At 45.9% G+C, this 17,360-nt stretch overlaps 1 protein-coding gene across 1 annotated transcript in view; it reads left to right on the forward strand.

Moving 5' to 3' along the window:
- COG3 (component of oligomeric golgi complex 3) overlaps positions 1-17,360 on the forward strand; it is a 450,848-nt gene that overhangs the window by 209,489 nt on the left and 223,999 nt on the right. The window contains exon 11 of the mRNA XM_078657314.1: positions 166-257. Coding sequence (XP_078513440.1) covers positions 166-257 — 92 coding nt within the window. The remainder of the gene's footprint in view (positions 1-165; positions 258-17,360) is intronic.

Raw genomic sequence — 17,360 nt, forward strand, 5'->3', positions numbered from 1 at the left:
AGTGCAAATTGATTGACTTTTGCAGTTTGCAAGAGGCCTTTATTGTAGCATTTAAATGATATACCAAAAACATGTTTACAAACTTAGAGATAGATTAATGCTTCCTGAGCGTGAGATTACTTGCATTATTTAATTAATTGCTACCATTTGTCTGTTTTTATACAGGTACGAAGTGGCTGTGCTTTTATGGTCCATGTGTGCCAGGATGAACACCAGCTTTACCATGAATTTTTCACCAAAGCGACTCCCAAATTAGAGTAGGTGATTAAAACTATTGTAACTACTGACTCATTAAGACAACCATTGCTTGTATAAGTCTGGTCTCCTTTGACAAAGTGATCTGGGTGTTTGCTTTATGGCTGATTTTGGAAATCTTTGCTACGAATGTACCAATCGAAAGATCAAACTTTCAGTATGAGACTGTATTTAGGCATTACTATTGATAATTACTGCTTGCTTCTCCTGGAGGAGATAGTTGTCTAATTCAGGTAAGTCTAAGTTTCATTGGCATTGACTTCTGACTGCTGTAAAATAGCAACTGCATACAAACTGGGCTGATCTCAGGAGCACAAGCATAACAATGTCAGTCCAGGTTCTGCAGCAACCAAAAGAGATTCAAGTAACTGGAGGGAAATAAAGGTATCCAGTTAAAAATCCCTAATTCAGTAACAGTGGAATTTGGGGGTGGGCGTGTAGGATTGCTTTACAAAAGTACAATATGCACTGTACTATGTTATGTTAACTGGTCTAGATTCCACTGATCTTTCAGTCACAACAGTCAGCGAATGCAATTAGCTTTCAAATGAAGTCTAACAACTAAAGGCCTTGGGCAAGATATTACACTGGCTTAACTCTAAACCTATAGAAATGCCAACAAAAAAGTCAAATTAACCAAATATAATCCATACTGGGTTCCACAAATTTTGGGATACTAATGAGCGAAATATGGGATTTAGCAGTATTGTTTTAACATTTTATTAAATTCAGTAACTGTTAACAATACAGAACAATTAAAGGCATGTGTTAGTATAGAAGATCATGCAACACATTTCTCCGCTTTTGAAGAATTATAGCTTACCTCTGTTACTCAACAAATCCAGACCTAGAAACCAAATCATCAAGTGAAATGTGCCATCATTTTGATGTTTGCAACATTCTAAAAATGTATTTACATTTTGGACCTGAAATTTATAAAACAACAGTTTAAGAGCTATGTTTTAACTGTGAATCTGCCATGAATTCAAATCACCGTCATCAGGCTGGGAACCCTCAGAAAACAATTTATTAGTAATTTTTAACAGCAGCGTTAAAATAACCGTTAAAGCTACAGCCCATTGACCTTTTTAGGGCGAGGCCTCCGCCCACGTAAGTGGGAGGAGTTTCGAGATCCTAATGTTAAAGAAGAGAAAAAAAAAGTATCTCCTAGGGCTTTGGCGAGACAAATTCCACACATTCTTTAGTGTGTTCTGTCATCTGGCCAGTGATTCGTCTTCGTTGTGTTGTCGTTTTAATAGGCTTGAAGTGATAGGGTAAATGTAGTTTTGTTCCGCCATCTTGGGCATTTTTCGTTCGTGCTCGCGCAAAGAAGTACATTAATTATAATTAGGAGCTGTCAGGGTGCCTCCGTAAGTGAATCCAGATGGCCGGGCGCGTTCACCATTCAGCAGCGCTCAGCGCGCAGCTGCTGCATGCCAGGCCGGGAATCCGGAGTACATTCAAGCCTTTAGTAAGCTTTTCATCCAATATCCAACTGCAGTGTGCCGTATTAGATGGTAAGACTCGGTTACTACTCAAGACAACTCAGCTTTATTTGAAGTAGCCACTGGACTTTAACTGTGAAACTTCTACCATTGGCTACAGGGGCTTCGTTTCCCACAGGGTAAGATAAAATATCCTGGCTATTAATTTTTGAGTGTGGACCGTTCGGTGTTGAGTCTTTTAATACACCCTTTAAACTCCCATGCTGTCTCCCTGCCTCCATGACGCCCCCTCTAGCATCTTTTGGTAGAGCCCAGTCAGCTCTTGTGCGCCGTGCCTAGACGCAGAGCTCCCATGTGCCAGTCACTCAGATCAGCAGGTTCCTCATATTAGGATGATTAATGACTGTTAATGCTGCGATTTCTTCCTGGCAGGGGAGGGACACGGGCGGTGGGCAGGCAAAAGCCCCCATCTTTGGGGTTTGGTAAGGAGGAGGTTCCCCGCCCCCTCCTGGAGCCGCTCAGACTCAGCAGCAGCTTACTCCAGGAGTGTCCCTTTCATGTCGCTGCTGCTGGAGCCTGCAAACAGCCATCCACCAGAGCCCCCTCCCTCCGCCTGCGCTCCCTCCCTCCAGCTACAGAGACGCATACCGCAAGGCACAGCAATACTGTGTTCAGAAATGCACACTCTCAGGGGCTAGGTTCTCACCCTCTGACGAGAGTGATTGTAGCGGGGTGGGGGCATTATTATTTTGGGGCAGTGCTATAATTGGTAAAAAAGAGACAGAGAGGCCAAATTCACTCAGTACCTATCCCTTATACACCTAAACACTTGTATTATCAGACTTTGTTACGTGTTCCACAACCTACGTTTGTTAATTTAATTAATTTTATTCTCTCTAAACCATTCACGTCCATGGTATACTATCTCAGGGGGATTTGCGGGGCAAGGAACAAGGCAAGACAACTCAGCAAGTTAAGCGCTTGTTGGTGACATTTAATGTGACATATACATAAAAAAGAATCTAATGTGACCTGTAGGTGACAACGTGGTAGAGACCTACTCAGCCGTTCAACGCTGTTTTTTAAAGTTCTTAAAAGGTACCACTGCAGTATGACGCGCTATGTACAAAAATAGCCATTGTGATTGTACACGTGCAATGAAAGCGAGGGCTCACAAAGGAACCCAGTAACCATATCAAGACTACATTTCTAGGGCCTCAGAATTGAGTGTTATTTTTCGTACCCAATAATTAACGAGATCTTGTGGTATACTATTTATCGAATGAAATACATAATGCCATTTGCGAGTTTCCCTATTGAAATGGGGAATAACACTCAGCTCGTGTCCCACATTTCAGCAAATTCCACATCCTACCCCCTACGAAGCATTTTTCACCCAGTAAATTTCAGCAGGTTTAAACCGATTGTCTGATTTTTCTGACACACTCATAATTCTGACACCCATTGCAAACCATCATTTATGTGGGTTTCAGAAGTTTCTGAGACATTTATATGTGCGGGCTTTGTGCCCATTACCATGCCTTACATGGTATGGGGACAAAAAGATGCCGGTAGGGGGGGCCCCGCTGGGATATACGGAACTTCCACCCGCCTTTCACAATTCCAATCCCAAACACAAGTGCACAAGTTCTTGCTGCTGAATTTTGAAAAGGCACGTGAAGTGGGAATCAGAGTGCAGAATCAGAGTGCAGTTTGAGAGTGCAGAATGCAGTTTGAGAGTTGAGACTGCAGTTTGAGAGTGCAGTTTGAGAGTTGAGAGTGCAGATTGAGAGTGCAGAGTGCAGTTTGAGAGTGCAGTTTGAGAGTGCAGTTTGAGAGTGCAGTATGAGAGTGCAGTATGAGAGTTGAGAGTGCAGATTGAGAGTGCAGTTTGAGAGTGCAGATTGAGAGTGCATTTTGAGAGTGCAGAATCAGAGTGCAGATTGCAGTTTGAGAGTGCAGTTTGAGAGTGCAGAGTGCAGTTTGAGAGTGGAGAGTGCAGATTGAGAGTGCAGATTGAGAGTGCATTTTTAGAGTGCAGTTTGAGAGTGCAGAGTGGCAGTGAGTGCAGACTGAGTGCAGAGTGACAGCAGAGTGACAGTGAGTGCAGAGTGACAGCAGAGTGACAGTGAGTGCAGAGTGACAGCAGAGTGACAGTGAGTGCAGAGTGACAGTGAGTGCAGAGTGACAGTGAGTGCAGAGTGACAGCAGAGTGACAGTGAGTGCAGAGTGACAGCAGAGTGACAGTGACAGCAGAGTGACAGTGAGGGCATAGTGACAGTGAGGGCATAGTGACAGTGAGGGCATAGTGACAGTGAGGGCATAGTGACAGTGAGGGCATAGTGACAGTGAGGGCTTAGTGACAGTGAGTGCAGAGTGACAGTGAGTGCAGGGTGACAGTGAGTGCAGAGTGACAGTGAGTGCAGAGTGACAGTGAGTGCAGAGTGACAGTGAGTGCAGAGTGACAGTGAGTGCAGAGTGACAGTGAGTGCAGAGTGACAGTGAGTGCAGAGTGACTGTGAGTGCAGAGTGACTGTGAGTGCAGAGTGACTGTGAGTGCAGAGTGACTGTGAGTGCAGAGTGACTGTGAGTGCAGAGTGACAGTGAGTGCAGAGTGACTGTAGAGTGCAGAGTGACTGTAGAGTGCAGAGTGACTGTAGAGTGCAGAGTGGCAGTGAGTGCAGAGTGGCAGTGAGTGCAGAGTGACAGCAGAGTGACAGTGAGTGCAGAGTGACAGCAGAGTGACAGTGAGTGCAGAGTGACAGTGAGTGCAGAGTGACAGTGAGTGCAGAGTGACAGCAGAGTGACTGTGAGTGCAGAGTGACTGTGAGTGCAGAGTGGCTGCAGAGACAGTGTGTCAGGGTGCACATTGTGTGAGTGTGCAGAATGAGTGTGCAGGGTAAACAGTGTGTGACTATGCAGGGTGACATTGGGAGTGTGCGGGTGAGCAGTGTGTGAATGTGTAGGGGCAGTGTGTGAGTGTGCAGAAAACACCACACACACATACACCACACACACATAACGCACACACAAACCACACACCTCAGTCTCTCAACACCACACACTTGTCACCTCTCAACACAACACACTCACCACCACACTCACTCCCCAGGCTCACCCCCACAGACTCACCACCACACACTCACCAGCACACAGAAAACAACACACACAACAACACACCCCCAGCCGTCAATGAATGCTTTCACCATGCACAAACACCATCAACCATCATCCATCTGTGCACGCTTTTACCAAGCACACACCCACCAGCCGTCAGTGCACCCTTCCACCAGGCACACACACCTCCAGCCGGCAGTGCACTTTTCCACCAAGCAATCGCAGTATGGTACACTTTACTTTTAAACATATTCATATAAAGCACAGCATGCCACCATTGGTAAAATTACAATTCAACCAACATACTTCCACTACACACCACATGCACACACTCCATAACACATGGCAAAAAGACATTGGCATTTACAATGCCATTAGCTCAAACTCAAATAAATCCGAGCCCGATTGCATTTCTAATGCTTGTTTCAGTCAGTTATTGGGTAGTTGTCAGTTCCCACCCACGGAGGCCATATCAGATTCATGTCAAGTGAGGGTGACCTTCGTACAAGCACTCCTCACTTCATAGTTAATACATATGTAAGTAAGAAATGTATTTTCTTCCTTACAAGCTTTCTTTTCACAGCAGTTGTTTGCTGTATTTGTTTCTTTAAGAAAACAAATCCTGTCAGTTTGCTGTTTACATTTTTGGGAGCAGACCTATCCATTAGATGTAGCTCTGTGTCTGTCAGTCTATATTGATAGCATGGCAATGCATGTCTTTTTAAGTGCTGCTAGAAGAGATAACAGAAGTGCTATTTTTTGGGGGGAGTCCGGATGAGGTCTACATTCATATTTCAGTGTTAAGATTGCAGCATATGGCAAACATGCTCCTTAAGAACTTGAAGGATAATGTATTTTGTGAATAAAGGCTCCTGTCTATGCTCCAGTGAGGTTGAGAAACAGAGTATGCAATTCCCCTCTTCAGTGAAAGTTAGGTCAACTTGGGCTCACCTAATTCCCAAGTTACATTCAAAGGAAAGGGAAAAGAAAATTGTTCTTGTGCTAAGTTTCACTAGTGTGTGAATAGCCTCTTCCTCTGTGTAAACACTCAAAAGATGAATGTGCTATCAAGTTGGTATTATGAGATTTCTGATATTAATGTTTTCAAGACCTTTGTTGTCAATGTTCCCTTCAGCATCTTCTTTTTCTTTTGTGAAGTGCACTCCACTAATATTGATCCCTTGATTTTGTACATAGCTAAGCAGTTCTGAAGCACTGTTGGTCAAAGTTCTCTTCTTCCACATTGTTGATAATCTTTACTTTAAAAAATGTCATTATCATGACAACAAAGACATCTTTAGTGAACTCATTAAAGACCAACACGATGTCTTCTGTCAACCAACTCAACTTTGAACCTTGGCCATCCCCTACAGATTCTGACCTCCATCTTTTTCCTCAATGTTAAGAATTTCTACCCTTCCTTCAGTGTTAGGTAGTAGCTAAGTCGATTCGCTATTTTGTTCCAGAAGACCACTTAAACATCAAGACCAACTATGTTGGGAAGCTTCGAAAACTCTTCCTTGTCAAGCCATCATTCTTCTGTGATCACTTTTTGATGAAGATACTGGGCTATCAGACCAAATGCAGTTATTTGAGGAGTTATTGGAGGTCTGTGAGGTAGAATTTCAAATTATAGAGATTTCAGACAACCTGAGTGAGCATCTGTCGTGATGTCACGAACAACACACATGACTCAGGTGGCAGAGGAGGACTCACTATTGCCACCTTATGTCACCCCCTCTCCTTTATTTGGAGCCCCCTGCTGACTTCCCTTCATTTTCGGAAACAGGAAATCCTGCCACGGATTCCGACCCCTTTAAGAAGGGGAATGTCGGCGAGGACATAAGGGGAACACATGGACCAATTAGTGGCCGTGAGCCATGTAAGTGAATATCCCGTAAGCCCAGAGACTGAGGGGCGGGTTTGGGACACTATCAGCTGTAGCTCATCAGGAAGACACGTAGGAGACCATCCGTCCTCACAAAAACGCCACAGAGACAACCTGGAGAACACAAGGGAGGAGAACTACCTGGGGTGGGAGAAAGCCTCGCACAGCCAGCAGAACCCGAAATGAGCCAGTCTTCCCAAAACCCTCGCGGAGACCAGCTATAGGGCGAAGTTTCCCACCCTGTTCCTAGAGGTGTGTGATTGTCTCGGGTATGTGCCCGTGTATGGCACTTAGTCGGCAGAAGGGTGGAAGGGGCAATCTAGCCTCATAACGTCAATTGATTGAAGGCGATAAACTAAAAACAGTCACCTAGTGCCGTTGTAGAGGGAATTGTCTTTTCCTTTTCTTTATCACCGGTGAAGGTATTTTAATAAGGGTGAAAGTCCTACATCCCCTATCCGTAAAACAATGAATTAGGTGTGAACAAATCAACACTTAACTGAGTATTATTCTTTGGTTTGAGGGGCAAGAGGCGCTGGCATTCCGCCGAAAGAGAGGATTCCCCAGAAATATCTACAAGAGAAAGGGAAAAGTCTATATTCCTCATAAACTTGGGAGAACCCCTTCAAGCAGATCATCGAATAAAAATAAGTACAAGAAGAAAGATAGAGACATCTAGCCGCAGATTCCTTAACTTAGCATACCCTCCAGGCATCAGTCTGTTCCAGAGAATCTTCAGCAGCACCTCTGCGCGCCGGGAGACGGCGTCGCATGCTCCGCTGTGACGTCGTCCGCTGATGTGACGTCAGTGGAGCCATATCAGACCCTCCCTGCGCGCTGATGTCCGTTTTCTTCTTTTCCGCGTCTGCAACGCGGATCCAGGAACCTATTTTTGTTTTTGGGCCTTTCCGACGCCTTTTCGCGTCCAGGGAACAGTATGCAATGCCTGCTGGCTTCAAGTTGTGTGAGACCTGTATATGGCTGCCTGTAGGAAGGTAAGATTAAGTTATTGCCCGCCAGGACATCCCCTACGGAGTCCAAGCGTCGCCAGTCTCTATCTCCAGCAGATGATTCCAAGCGGCACCCGTCTCCATCTCGTACTGAGGCTTCTGTTAGGAACAGGTCGCGTAGTCGTTCCTGAGGACGTCACTCGCCTTCCTCAGGTAAGCTGAAGAAGAAGGTGCGGAGGCCGTCGGCCTCACATGTTCGTGACGTTGGTCCCTGCTGCTCCCGGTCTTTACCAGACACGGCCCCTCATCAGTTGACCCCCATATACCCCCCAATTCCTTGGGTTGGGCGACTAGAGCCCAGATGGAAACATATTACCTGTTTTTGCGGTGGGACCCTGTGGATTTTGCTATCGCACATCATCATCGCCCGGCCCCAGATTACCCTGTCTGTCGGTCTCTACATCCTAGTGCTCAAGGGCTAGTCGCCCAGGCAGCCTCCGCTTCGCTGCCCTCGACCTCCTCTCTCATGCTTCCACCCACGAGGGAGTCTCACTGGTTTGAGTCCTGTGGTTGACACATATTTGCGTCTGCGAACTTGGGCTTGCGGTCCTTGAACACTTCCTGCGTGTTTGCATGGGCTACTTTCGCCCTCTGGGATTCAGTAGAGCATCTCCTTCCATCCCTTCTGGACGGCCCTCGAGCTGAACTAATCCAGGTGCCCAAAGATGCTTGTGAGCTCACCCAGCTGTCACTACGTTCCGCCATGGTCACTTCTGATTCTCTGGGATGGGCGATGGCCAGGACCATTGCTTAGCGACTCCATGCTTGGCTACGGGACGGCAGCTTTCCTGACCATTTTCAGGAGCGTCTCCGAGATTTGTCTCGGTTTCCATGAATAACTTTGTTCTACTCCCTAGTTGAGGACTTCTTGTTGCTTTGGCTGCAGTATTGTTATGGTTTTTCTCTGTTGTCCATGTCTGGGTTCAAGCTTTTATTTCCCAGACGGGCGCTAGAGCTGGGCAGCTGTTTTAGACAATTTTCAGCTCCTCTGCCTACGAGCTAGTCTCAAGAGGAGCTCCCTTGCTTTTTTATGATGATGTGACTTACCTCTTGTGGGGTATTCATTGGTTATTGTATAGCCCTTCTACTTTGCCACAGGATGTTTCTGTGCAATGTTCCAGGCTCTTCCCGATTAGTGTAGATCCTTTCTGAGGATCCCTGTGTGGACCTCCTTGGATCGTTCTCTTCTTTCCCTTTGGGATCGCATTCTATTGTGCATGGGCTTCCCTTTTGGGTGATTGTTCTATTATCCATGCTGTGAGCTATATTGATTTGGTTTCGCCCCTTCTCACTTGACCTCCTGTGTTCGTATTCTTCCTTGATATGGAATCAACAGGGGTTGCGTGTCTTTTTCTAGGAGCCTTGCTGTTTGTATTACACAATGGTACGTAGTTCCCCTCCTGCCTCAGTGACTGCAGACTTCTCCAGAGTCTTGTGGAATTTACGCCACGACTGGTTCGTCTGGAGTTTTTCCCATCTTGCATTTTTTGCCTTGAGTCTTTCAAGCGTTTTACTGTATTTCCCCCCCCACCCCCAACCCCCCCCCCCCTTTCATTTTGTTGTCTGGGGGGGCTGGCTGTCTATTCCGCCTGCCAGTGTATTTCTGTTCAACTGCCAGAACAGTTTCTGTTCTGCTTCCGTTTTGGCTCTATCTGTACATGCGCATTGGGTATGGTCACAGGCAACGAGTGCCTGCTGGCCCGACTTATGCCACGGCCTTGTCCTTCCTCCTCCGGAGTTCGGAAGTGCTTATGTGTTCTTCCCTCTTGGCTCAATCCCCGTCGGTGGAGGGGATCCTTCTCGGCGTTGGTTTACGCCAGCCGCGTTGTTGGCTATTGCTTGTGCCCCTTTTTTCCGTGCACTTTACAGGCAGCCCTCTTCCTCTTTCTTGACAAGCAAAGGGTCAGGATCCTCTGCTCATGGCCTCTGCCACCTTACCCTTACAAGTTTCTTGTTTCGGGTGGCTCCAGGTCCTTTATACTATTTCTGTACAGGGTTGTTCTTGTATTTGACTATATCTTTATGTAGTTACTGTCTTATGGCATGGATCATGCCCTGCTATGGTTCACCTCGGTCCTGTTGGTACCTGTTGTGTGGGCTTCCTTTAACTATGCATGCTCTTCGAGTATCCCTTCCCCTTTAAAAAAAAGAAATATATATATATATATATATATATATATATATATATATATATATATATATATATATATATATATATATATATATATATATATATATATATATACATACATACATACATACATACATACATATATACATATATATATATATTCACTGAAAAAACCATAGGTTATAGACCATATATAGTTAGGAATTAGCATTTAAAAAACCTTATTTTACTCACACAAAACCATTGAAATTCCATATATAGTTAGTTGCACTAACTATATATCGCGCACCCGCAATCCACTGCTGATCATGTCACATATTACATCATTCATGACATGGTCAGTGACATCACTGATGACATCACTGATGACATCTCAAATGACATCACTGATGAGATCACTGATGACGTCATCCAGTGACTGTGTGTTTCTGTAAAGTTTAAATATGTTTTACATATTGAAGAATGAGTAGATGTATAAGTGTCTGGACGAAGGATTTAGTAGGTGCATGACTGAATGTATGAGTGAGTGATTAAATGTGTCTCACTGAGTGCATGGGTTAGTGACTAAACTGTCTTAATTTGTGCATCATTATGTCTGTTGTTCTGTAAACTGCTGCATGTGTTGATCATTAGCTATACGAGAGGCTATATGTGTTATTAATTGGTTGCCCAAGTATTTCTATGGCAGATTGAGTTTGTGTGGGGGTGGCTGGAAGGTGTGTGACTCTATGCATAGATGTGTGAGCAGTTTATTCACTAGGTGTATGAGTTCAAGAGTGCATGTGGAAACAGCTACATGGGCAGTTGACTGTGTGCATGAGTGTATTGATGAGTGAATGGATATCTCAATGCTACATGTCATAGTAAGTACATATGTAAAACACAGTACATGTGAGAGTTGGCATATATAAATAACTGTGCATGAGAGCCACTGAATGAGTGAGTGGTTGTATCGATCATTGTGAACTTGTATCAGGGATTGTATAAGAGAGTAAATATGTGTTAGTATATGTTTCAATAAGTAAGGTGTGTTTAACTGTATAGTTGAAGAAATGGAGGTGAGATTGTTTCTTTGCATGACTGACTAGGTGTGTGAGTAACTCCATGGATGAGTGGCAGTGTGTGAGTGTCTGTATACACTGAGTGTATCTAAGGTTATATTAGAGTCTGAAGAGGTTTATCGTATTAGCACAAGAATGATGTCAAATGAGATGTCATCAGTGATGTCATCAGTGATGTCATTTGAGATGTCATCAGTGATGTCATCAGTGATGTCACTGACCATGTCATGAATGATGTAATATGTGACATGATCAGCAGTGGATTGCGGGTGCGCGATATATAGTTAGTGCAACTAACTATATATGGAATTTCAATGGTTTTGTGTGAGTAAAATAAGGTTTTTTAAATGCTAATTCCTAACTATATATGGTCTATAACCTATGGTTTTTTCAGTGAATTTTCAAGGTTTTGTAAATGCTAATTCCTAACTATATATGGTCTATAACCTATGGTTTTTTCAGTGAATTTCAATGGTTTTTTAATAGCAAATATCATAAGCTGTCGAATGTCAAGTACGTGGTAAGTGAAAACATTTTCGTGTTTATGCACACTGATCTGCTTTGAATGGTGCCCCCCCCCCCTCATTTCTATTAGGAGTACTCTCTCTTTGCAGATAGTGAAAGGTAGTTAACGCAGGCCTTTGCCCCCGTTGTAATCCGTCGTGCCTGCTTCTCTCTCCATTTGATTGATTGTTATCCAAGTATTTACTGTTTTAGAATTAGTTCTCTTTGGTTCATTCTCTATTTACAAACAAACACAGAGTCGCAATACTCTGTTTAGTCTTTGCAGATAACGAAAAATCGTGTAAAAAAAAAAGAAAAGGAATCGAGCAAAATCAGTAGGCCACTAATGGGATCTCTTTTTGACCTCGCTAAAATAGAAACATTAGGAACAACCCCTCATGACAAATACAAAACTAGTGAGATGAACTGAACTCCACACAATGATGGCTGCAAAACAGCTCGGCTCCGCCACCCACCCCGCCCAAAATAACGATAAAGAGCGGCTGCCATGATTGGTTGCGGAATGGCCACAACGGAGCTACGAAATGGTGGTGCTCTCATGCTAACCCCAGCTTCAGTCTGAAACATCCAGAAACACTGTAGACTACCAATTCGATCAGTTCCGGTAGCGCCCCAATGTAACCCGGTAGAGAAGAACTAGCCCTCCCCTCTTTGACTGATGGTTCTTGTTGCCTGTCCCTTCTGTTGTCATTTAACAGAACTATTTAGCCTGCTGAAAGGGGTTGTGTTTCGACCGCTGGTTGGTGGAGACATTTTGACTATATTCTGGACCTGCGTTGTCGCGTAATGCGTCATATGACGCGCCGCGTTAGCGCATCCGGAAGTCATCCGGGGCGCGCAGCGCGTAACGTAAGCATAACAAGTCATGTGACTTGTTAATAAAACTTTTCATTGGTTCATTTTACTTTTCTTATTCTAATGATGAAAGCCTTGGTCATATCACCTAAAAATTACGCTTTTAATTACTTCCGAACATTATTTTTTCTTAAATATATGTTATAATGTTCCAGGCTAATGTACTTTCCCGGAAATTTTACAACTGTCCTGCAAGTAAAATATATTCTTTTTTCGAGAAAAAGAGCGTTTCTTCGTCCCATGACGGAGCCGTTGAGCAAAAGAGGGTCGACCTGCTGTCTTAGTCGCCGATACGCCTGAATATGAGATTCTTATCGATCACTTTATGTTGCAGGAATAGAAAACACAACAGCCCTTGACCATTTATCTTTACTGCGTTCCTTCGTATTATACCTTTTACCCTTCATGTAATTGGTCTGCTTTATTTCACTTGCCTTTTAATGATTCTAAAACAGTGACTATTATTAAAAACTTTACCAATGTATATACTACTACCATGTTTTCTTTTAAAAACCTTTATTGTGAAAATTTCATTATACAAATACGAGCCTATAACCACGTGGGCCTGCCACGGAGCAAACTGTAATCGTATATGATGAATAGACATTTACACTGTAGAGGAACGTAACGGGCGGGCCATTAGGTTGCAAGAACTAAGGTGTCTAACAGTTACGGAATCGGTGGACGTACATTTTATAATTAAAATACGACAGGGCCAGTTACAATAAAATTATCTAGATATACATTTGCGGGCAAGTACCATGGGTGACGTTAATTCGAATTTTCAACAGTACAGTAATCAATAACACATCAGAACTTAATATCAATAGGGATGTCGAAATATTCAATCAATTCTCGTCCCCGCCCGCCATGTGCTTCAAAACTGCATACGTATCTCGTGATTTCAAGGTTCTGCAACCAGTACACAACAAGGAGTTACGAGTCCCATTTATTCCGGCGCCATTTTGGGCGAGGACGGGCAGGTCCAGGATATAGTCAAAATGTCTCTACCAACCATCGACTATGATGATGTTCATATGCTGTATTTATTAGAGTAACACTCATCTGTCCACATGAAATTAATTTACCACAATCTAAACATGTCATTTTAATCTTTCCAAAGTTCTTCTAAATATTTGGGACCGTTTCCCTTGCCTCTGAAGCTCTCAGTGCCACTTCTTTGATGAATGTACTAGCAGGTCAGGGGTTCTCCTCCAAATCTCTCTTTTATGCAGCACTATAATTAATTGGTGCCACCTCTCCATATGACGATGCATGGTATAGTTACCACAACTATATTTTTTTTCGGTTCCTCTGGAGAGTTCATCGTGGCAGATGAAGCGTGTAACGTACCGGGCATTTACCTTTTTTTGCATGTACAGGAAAGGAAAAAAAAATCGAGCGTCCGAGTTCTAAGGTGTCCCAGGGCCATTTTAGTGGACCAGGCCCAAATCCAAAGAACAGGCCGCCATTTTGAGAGTCCTCTTGCAGCCGCCTGTCGCTGTAGCATCAAGAGCAGCCGAAACTCAGCTGAATGGCAACTGAAACGGTAAATGGGCGCCCCACTACATTTCAGCATTGTAGGATGACCACACCAGTACAGCAACTTGCTAGACATCACCTCGGTGCCATCCGGATCTCGGCGCCCCACTGCAGATGAAGTGCCTCTCAACTATGAAACCACCACGGTGACATCCGGATCTTGGCGCGTTGTGCTGCCTTCGGCCTATTCGCACATCGGTCCGCTACTGACGCCATCTCACAGGCTAATGGGGTGACCCACGCCGAGTTTCAGCATTGTAGGATGACCACACCAACTTGCTAGACATCACCTCGGTGCCATCCGAATCTTGGCATCTCAACGCCTAGTGGTATCTTCCATACAGAAAATATTGTTACGCTGCCTTTGGCCCCATTCGCACATCAGTCCGCAACGTAGACATCACCTCGGTGCCATCCGGATCTTGGCATCTCAGCGCCTTGTGGTGTCAGTCAGAAAATATTGTTGCGCTGCCTTTGGCCCCATTCGCACATCAGTCCGCTACTGACACCATCTCACAGGCCAATAGGGCGCCCCACGCCGACTTTTACCATTGTACGATGGCCACACCAGTGGCACAACTTGCTAGACATCACCTCGGTGCCATCCGAATCTTGGCATCTCAACGCCTAGTGGTATCTTCCATACAGAAAATCTTGTTACGCACCTTTGGCCCCATTCGCACATCGGTCCGCAACTTAGACATCACCTCGGTGCCATCCGGATCTTGGCATCTCAGCGCCTTGTGGTGTATTCTCTTCAGAAAATATTGTTGAGCTGCCTTTGGCCCCATTCGCACATCGGTCCGCAACTTAGACATCACCTCGGTGCCATCCGGATCTTGGCATCTCAGCGCCTTGTGGTGTCTTCTACTCCGAAAATATTGTAGAAAATATTGTTGCGCTGCCTTTGGCCCCATTCACACATCAGTCCGCTACTGACACCATCTCACAGGCCAACAGGGCGCCCCACGCCGACTTTTACCATTGTACGATGGCCACACCAGTGCCACAACTTGCTAGACACCACCTCGGTGCCATCCGGATCTTGGCATCTCAGCGCCTTGTGGTGTCTTCAAATCAGAAAATATTGTTGCGCTGCCTTTGGCCCCATTCGCACATCGGTCCGCTACTGACGCCATCTCACAGGCCAACGGGGCGCCCCACGCCGACTTTCAACATTGTAGGATGGCCACAGAAGTGCGACAACTTACTAGACAGCACCTCGGTGCCATCCGGATCTTGGCGCGTTGTGCTGCCTTCGGCCTATTCGCACATCGGTCCGCTACTGACGCAAACTCACAGGCCAACGGGGCGCCCCACGCCGACTTTCAGCATTGTAGGATGGCCACACCAGTGCGGCAACTTGCTACACACCACCTCGGTGCCATCCGGATCTTGGCATCTCAGCGCCTAGTGGTGTCTTCTATTCCGAAAATATTGTTGCGCTGCCTTCGGCCCCATTCACACATCGGTCCGCTACTGACGCCATCTCACAGTCCAACGGGGCGCCCCACGCCGACTTTCAGCATTGTAGGATGGCCACACCAGTGCGGCAACTTACTAGACACCACCTCGGTGCCATCCGGATCTTGGCGCGTTGTGCTGCCTTCGGCCTATTCGCACATCGGTCCGCTACTGACGCAAACTCACAGGCCAACGGGGCGCCCCACGCCGACTTTCAGCATTGTTGGATGGCCACACCAGTGCGGCAACTTACTAGACACCACCTCGGTGCCATCCGGATCTTGGCGCGTTGTGCTGCCTTCGGCCTATTCGCACATCGGTCCGCTACTGACGCAAACTCACAGGCCAACGGGGCGCCCCACGCCGACTTTCAGCATTGTAGGATGGCCACACCAGTGCTGCAACTTGCTGGACACCACCTCGGTGCCATCCGGATCTTGGCGCGTTGTGTTGCCTTCGGCCTATTCGCACATCGGTCCGCTACTGACGCCGCCTCACGTGCCAACGTATTTTCTCCGCATTTTACACCCTATGCCGCATAACAGGTCATGTGACTTGTTTATAAAACTTTTCATTGGTTCATTTTACTTTTGGTTTCCTAATGATGGAAGGCTTGATCATGTGACCTTAAAAACAACACTTTTCATTGGATGAAAACTTTTTTTTTTTCCCAAACGATGAAAGCCCCACCTTGTTTCTGGATGTTTCAGACTGAAGCTGGCGTCAGCATGAGAGCACCACCATCTCGTAGCTCAGTCGTGGTCATTCCGCGAGCAATCATGGCAGCCGCTCCCCACCAGAAGCCTGCAGGAGTCGGAGCCCCCAAAACTTTTGATGAATTCTCAAGGCGGAGGGGACGCTTTCGAGAATGGGGTCCAAGACCTAGCAGACAAGCGTCCGATTTCCAAGGTGTCCCAGGGCCATTTCAGTGGACCAGGCCCAAAAAGGAAACAGCCTGCCGCCATTTTGAGAGTCCTGTGACAGCCGCCTATCGCTGCACCGCAAGAGTGGGCGCAACTCAGCTGAATTGCGGCTTTTGACACAGTGGACCAAAAACGGACGGAATGGCAACTGAAACGGTAAAGGGGCGCCCCACTACAACAGATGACACTCCACCTTGAGAGGCCCGTTCACGCCGCCTCCCCCGGGGCGCCCCACGCCGTTATTCGGAGCAGCATTGTAGGATACCAAAACCAGTGCGGCAACTTACTGGACATCACCTTGGTGCCATCGTTCTGCTGCCTTGGAACTATTCACGCAACAGTTTGCTACTGATGACCCACCCCCCGCGACGCCCCATGCCGTTATTTGCTGGGTGGCAACTTACTAGACATCACTTTCGTGTCATCTAGATTTCAGCGCGTTCTGCTGCTTTGGAACTATTCGCACAACAGTTTGCTACTGATGACCCACCCCCCGCGACGCCCCACGCCGGAAATCTGGACGTTGTGCTGCGTTGGGACTATTCGCACAGCCGACCGCTACTTCGTTGTTTTTCCCTAAAAATGTTTATATGTTATTACTATTTTTGTTTTCTTGTATATATTTATAAATTATTAAAGTTTTATAATCTTACTACTTTGTCGGAGTGCTATATATTTTTAATGTGACACATAATTGTAAAAACTTTGATGTACAAAGAGTCATCCCTGGAATCTTCCGCTTCAGGCTCGGTCCCCTCCCCAATCACAATACAGGATGGTTTTCAGATAATAGCAATGCTTCTGCTGTGACGGATCTCATCGAGTGTGGGCCTTGATCTACTATAACTCCTTTGAAGAGGGGTGATTCTTTACAGCTGTGGCCATAAACTACATCTGCAGGGCTAGCTGATACCCTAGGACCAGCCTGGACAATCGGACACAGAGGAAAAGGAGTGTCAGAGGGTGCGGTAGTGAATAGGGCGAAAGGGAGGTGTCGGGCGGGCACAGGGTGTGATTCTCAGGGAAGAGCAGCGCAGATGGGGGGAGGTTTATTACCCATGCATAAGACAGAGAGCGGGGGTGACCACTGCCTGGGGGAGATGCTTGCGAGGGTGGGGAGCCATGCTAAGGATCGACAGCGTGC

This window comes from Lissotriton helveticus, chromosome 8, assembly GCF_964261635.1.
Source record: "Lissotriton helveticus chromosome 8, aLisHel1.1, whole genome shotgun sequence".
NCBI lineage: Eukaryota > Metazoa > Chordata > Amphibia > Caudata > Salamandridae > Lissotriton > Lissotriton helveticus.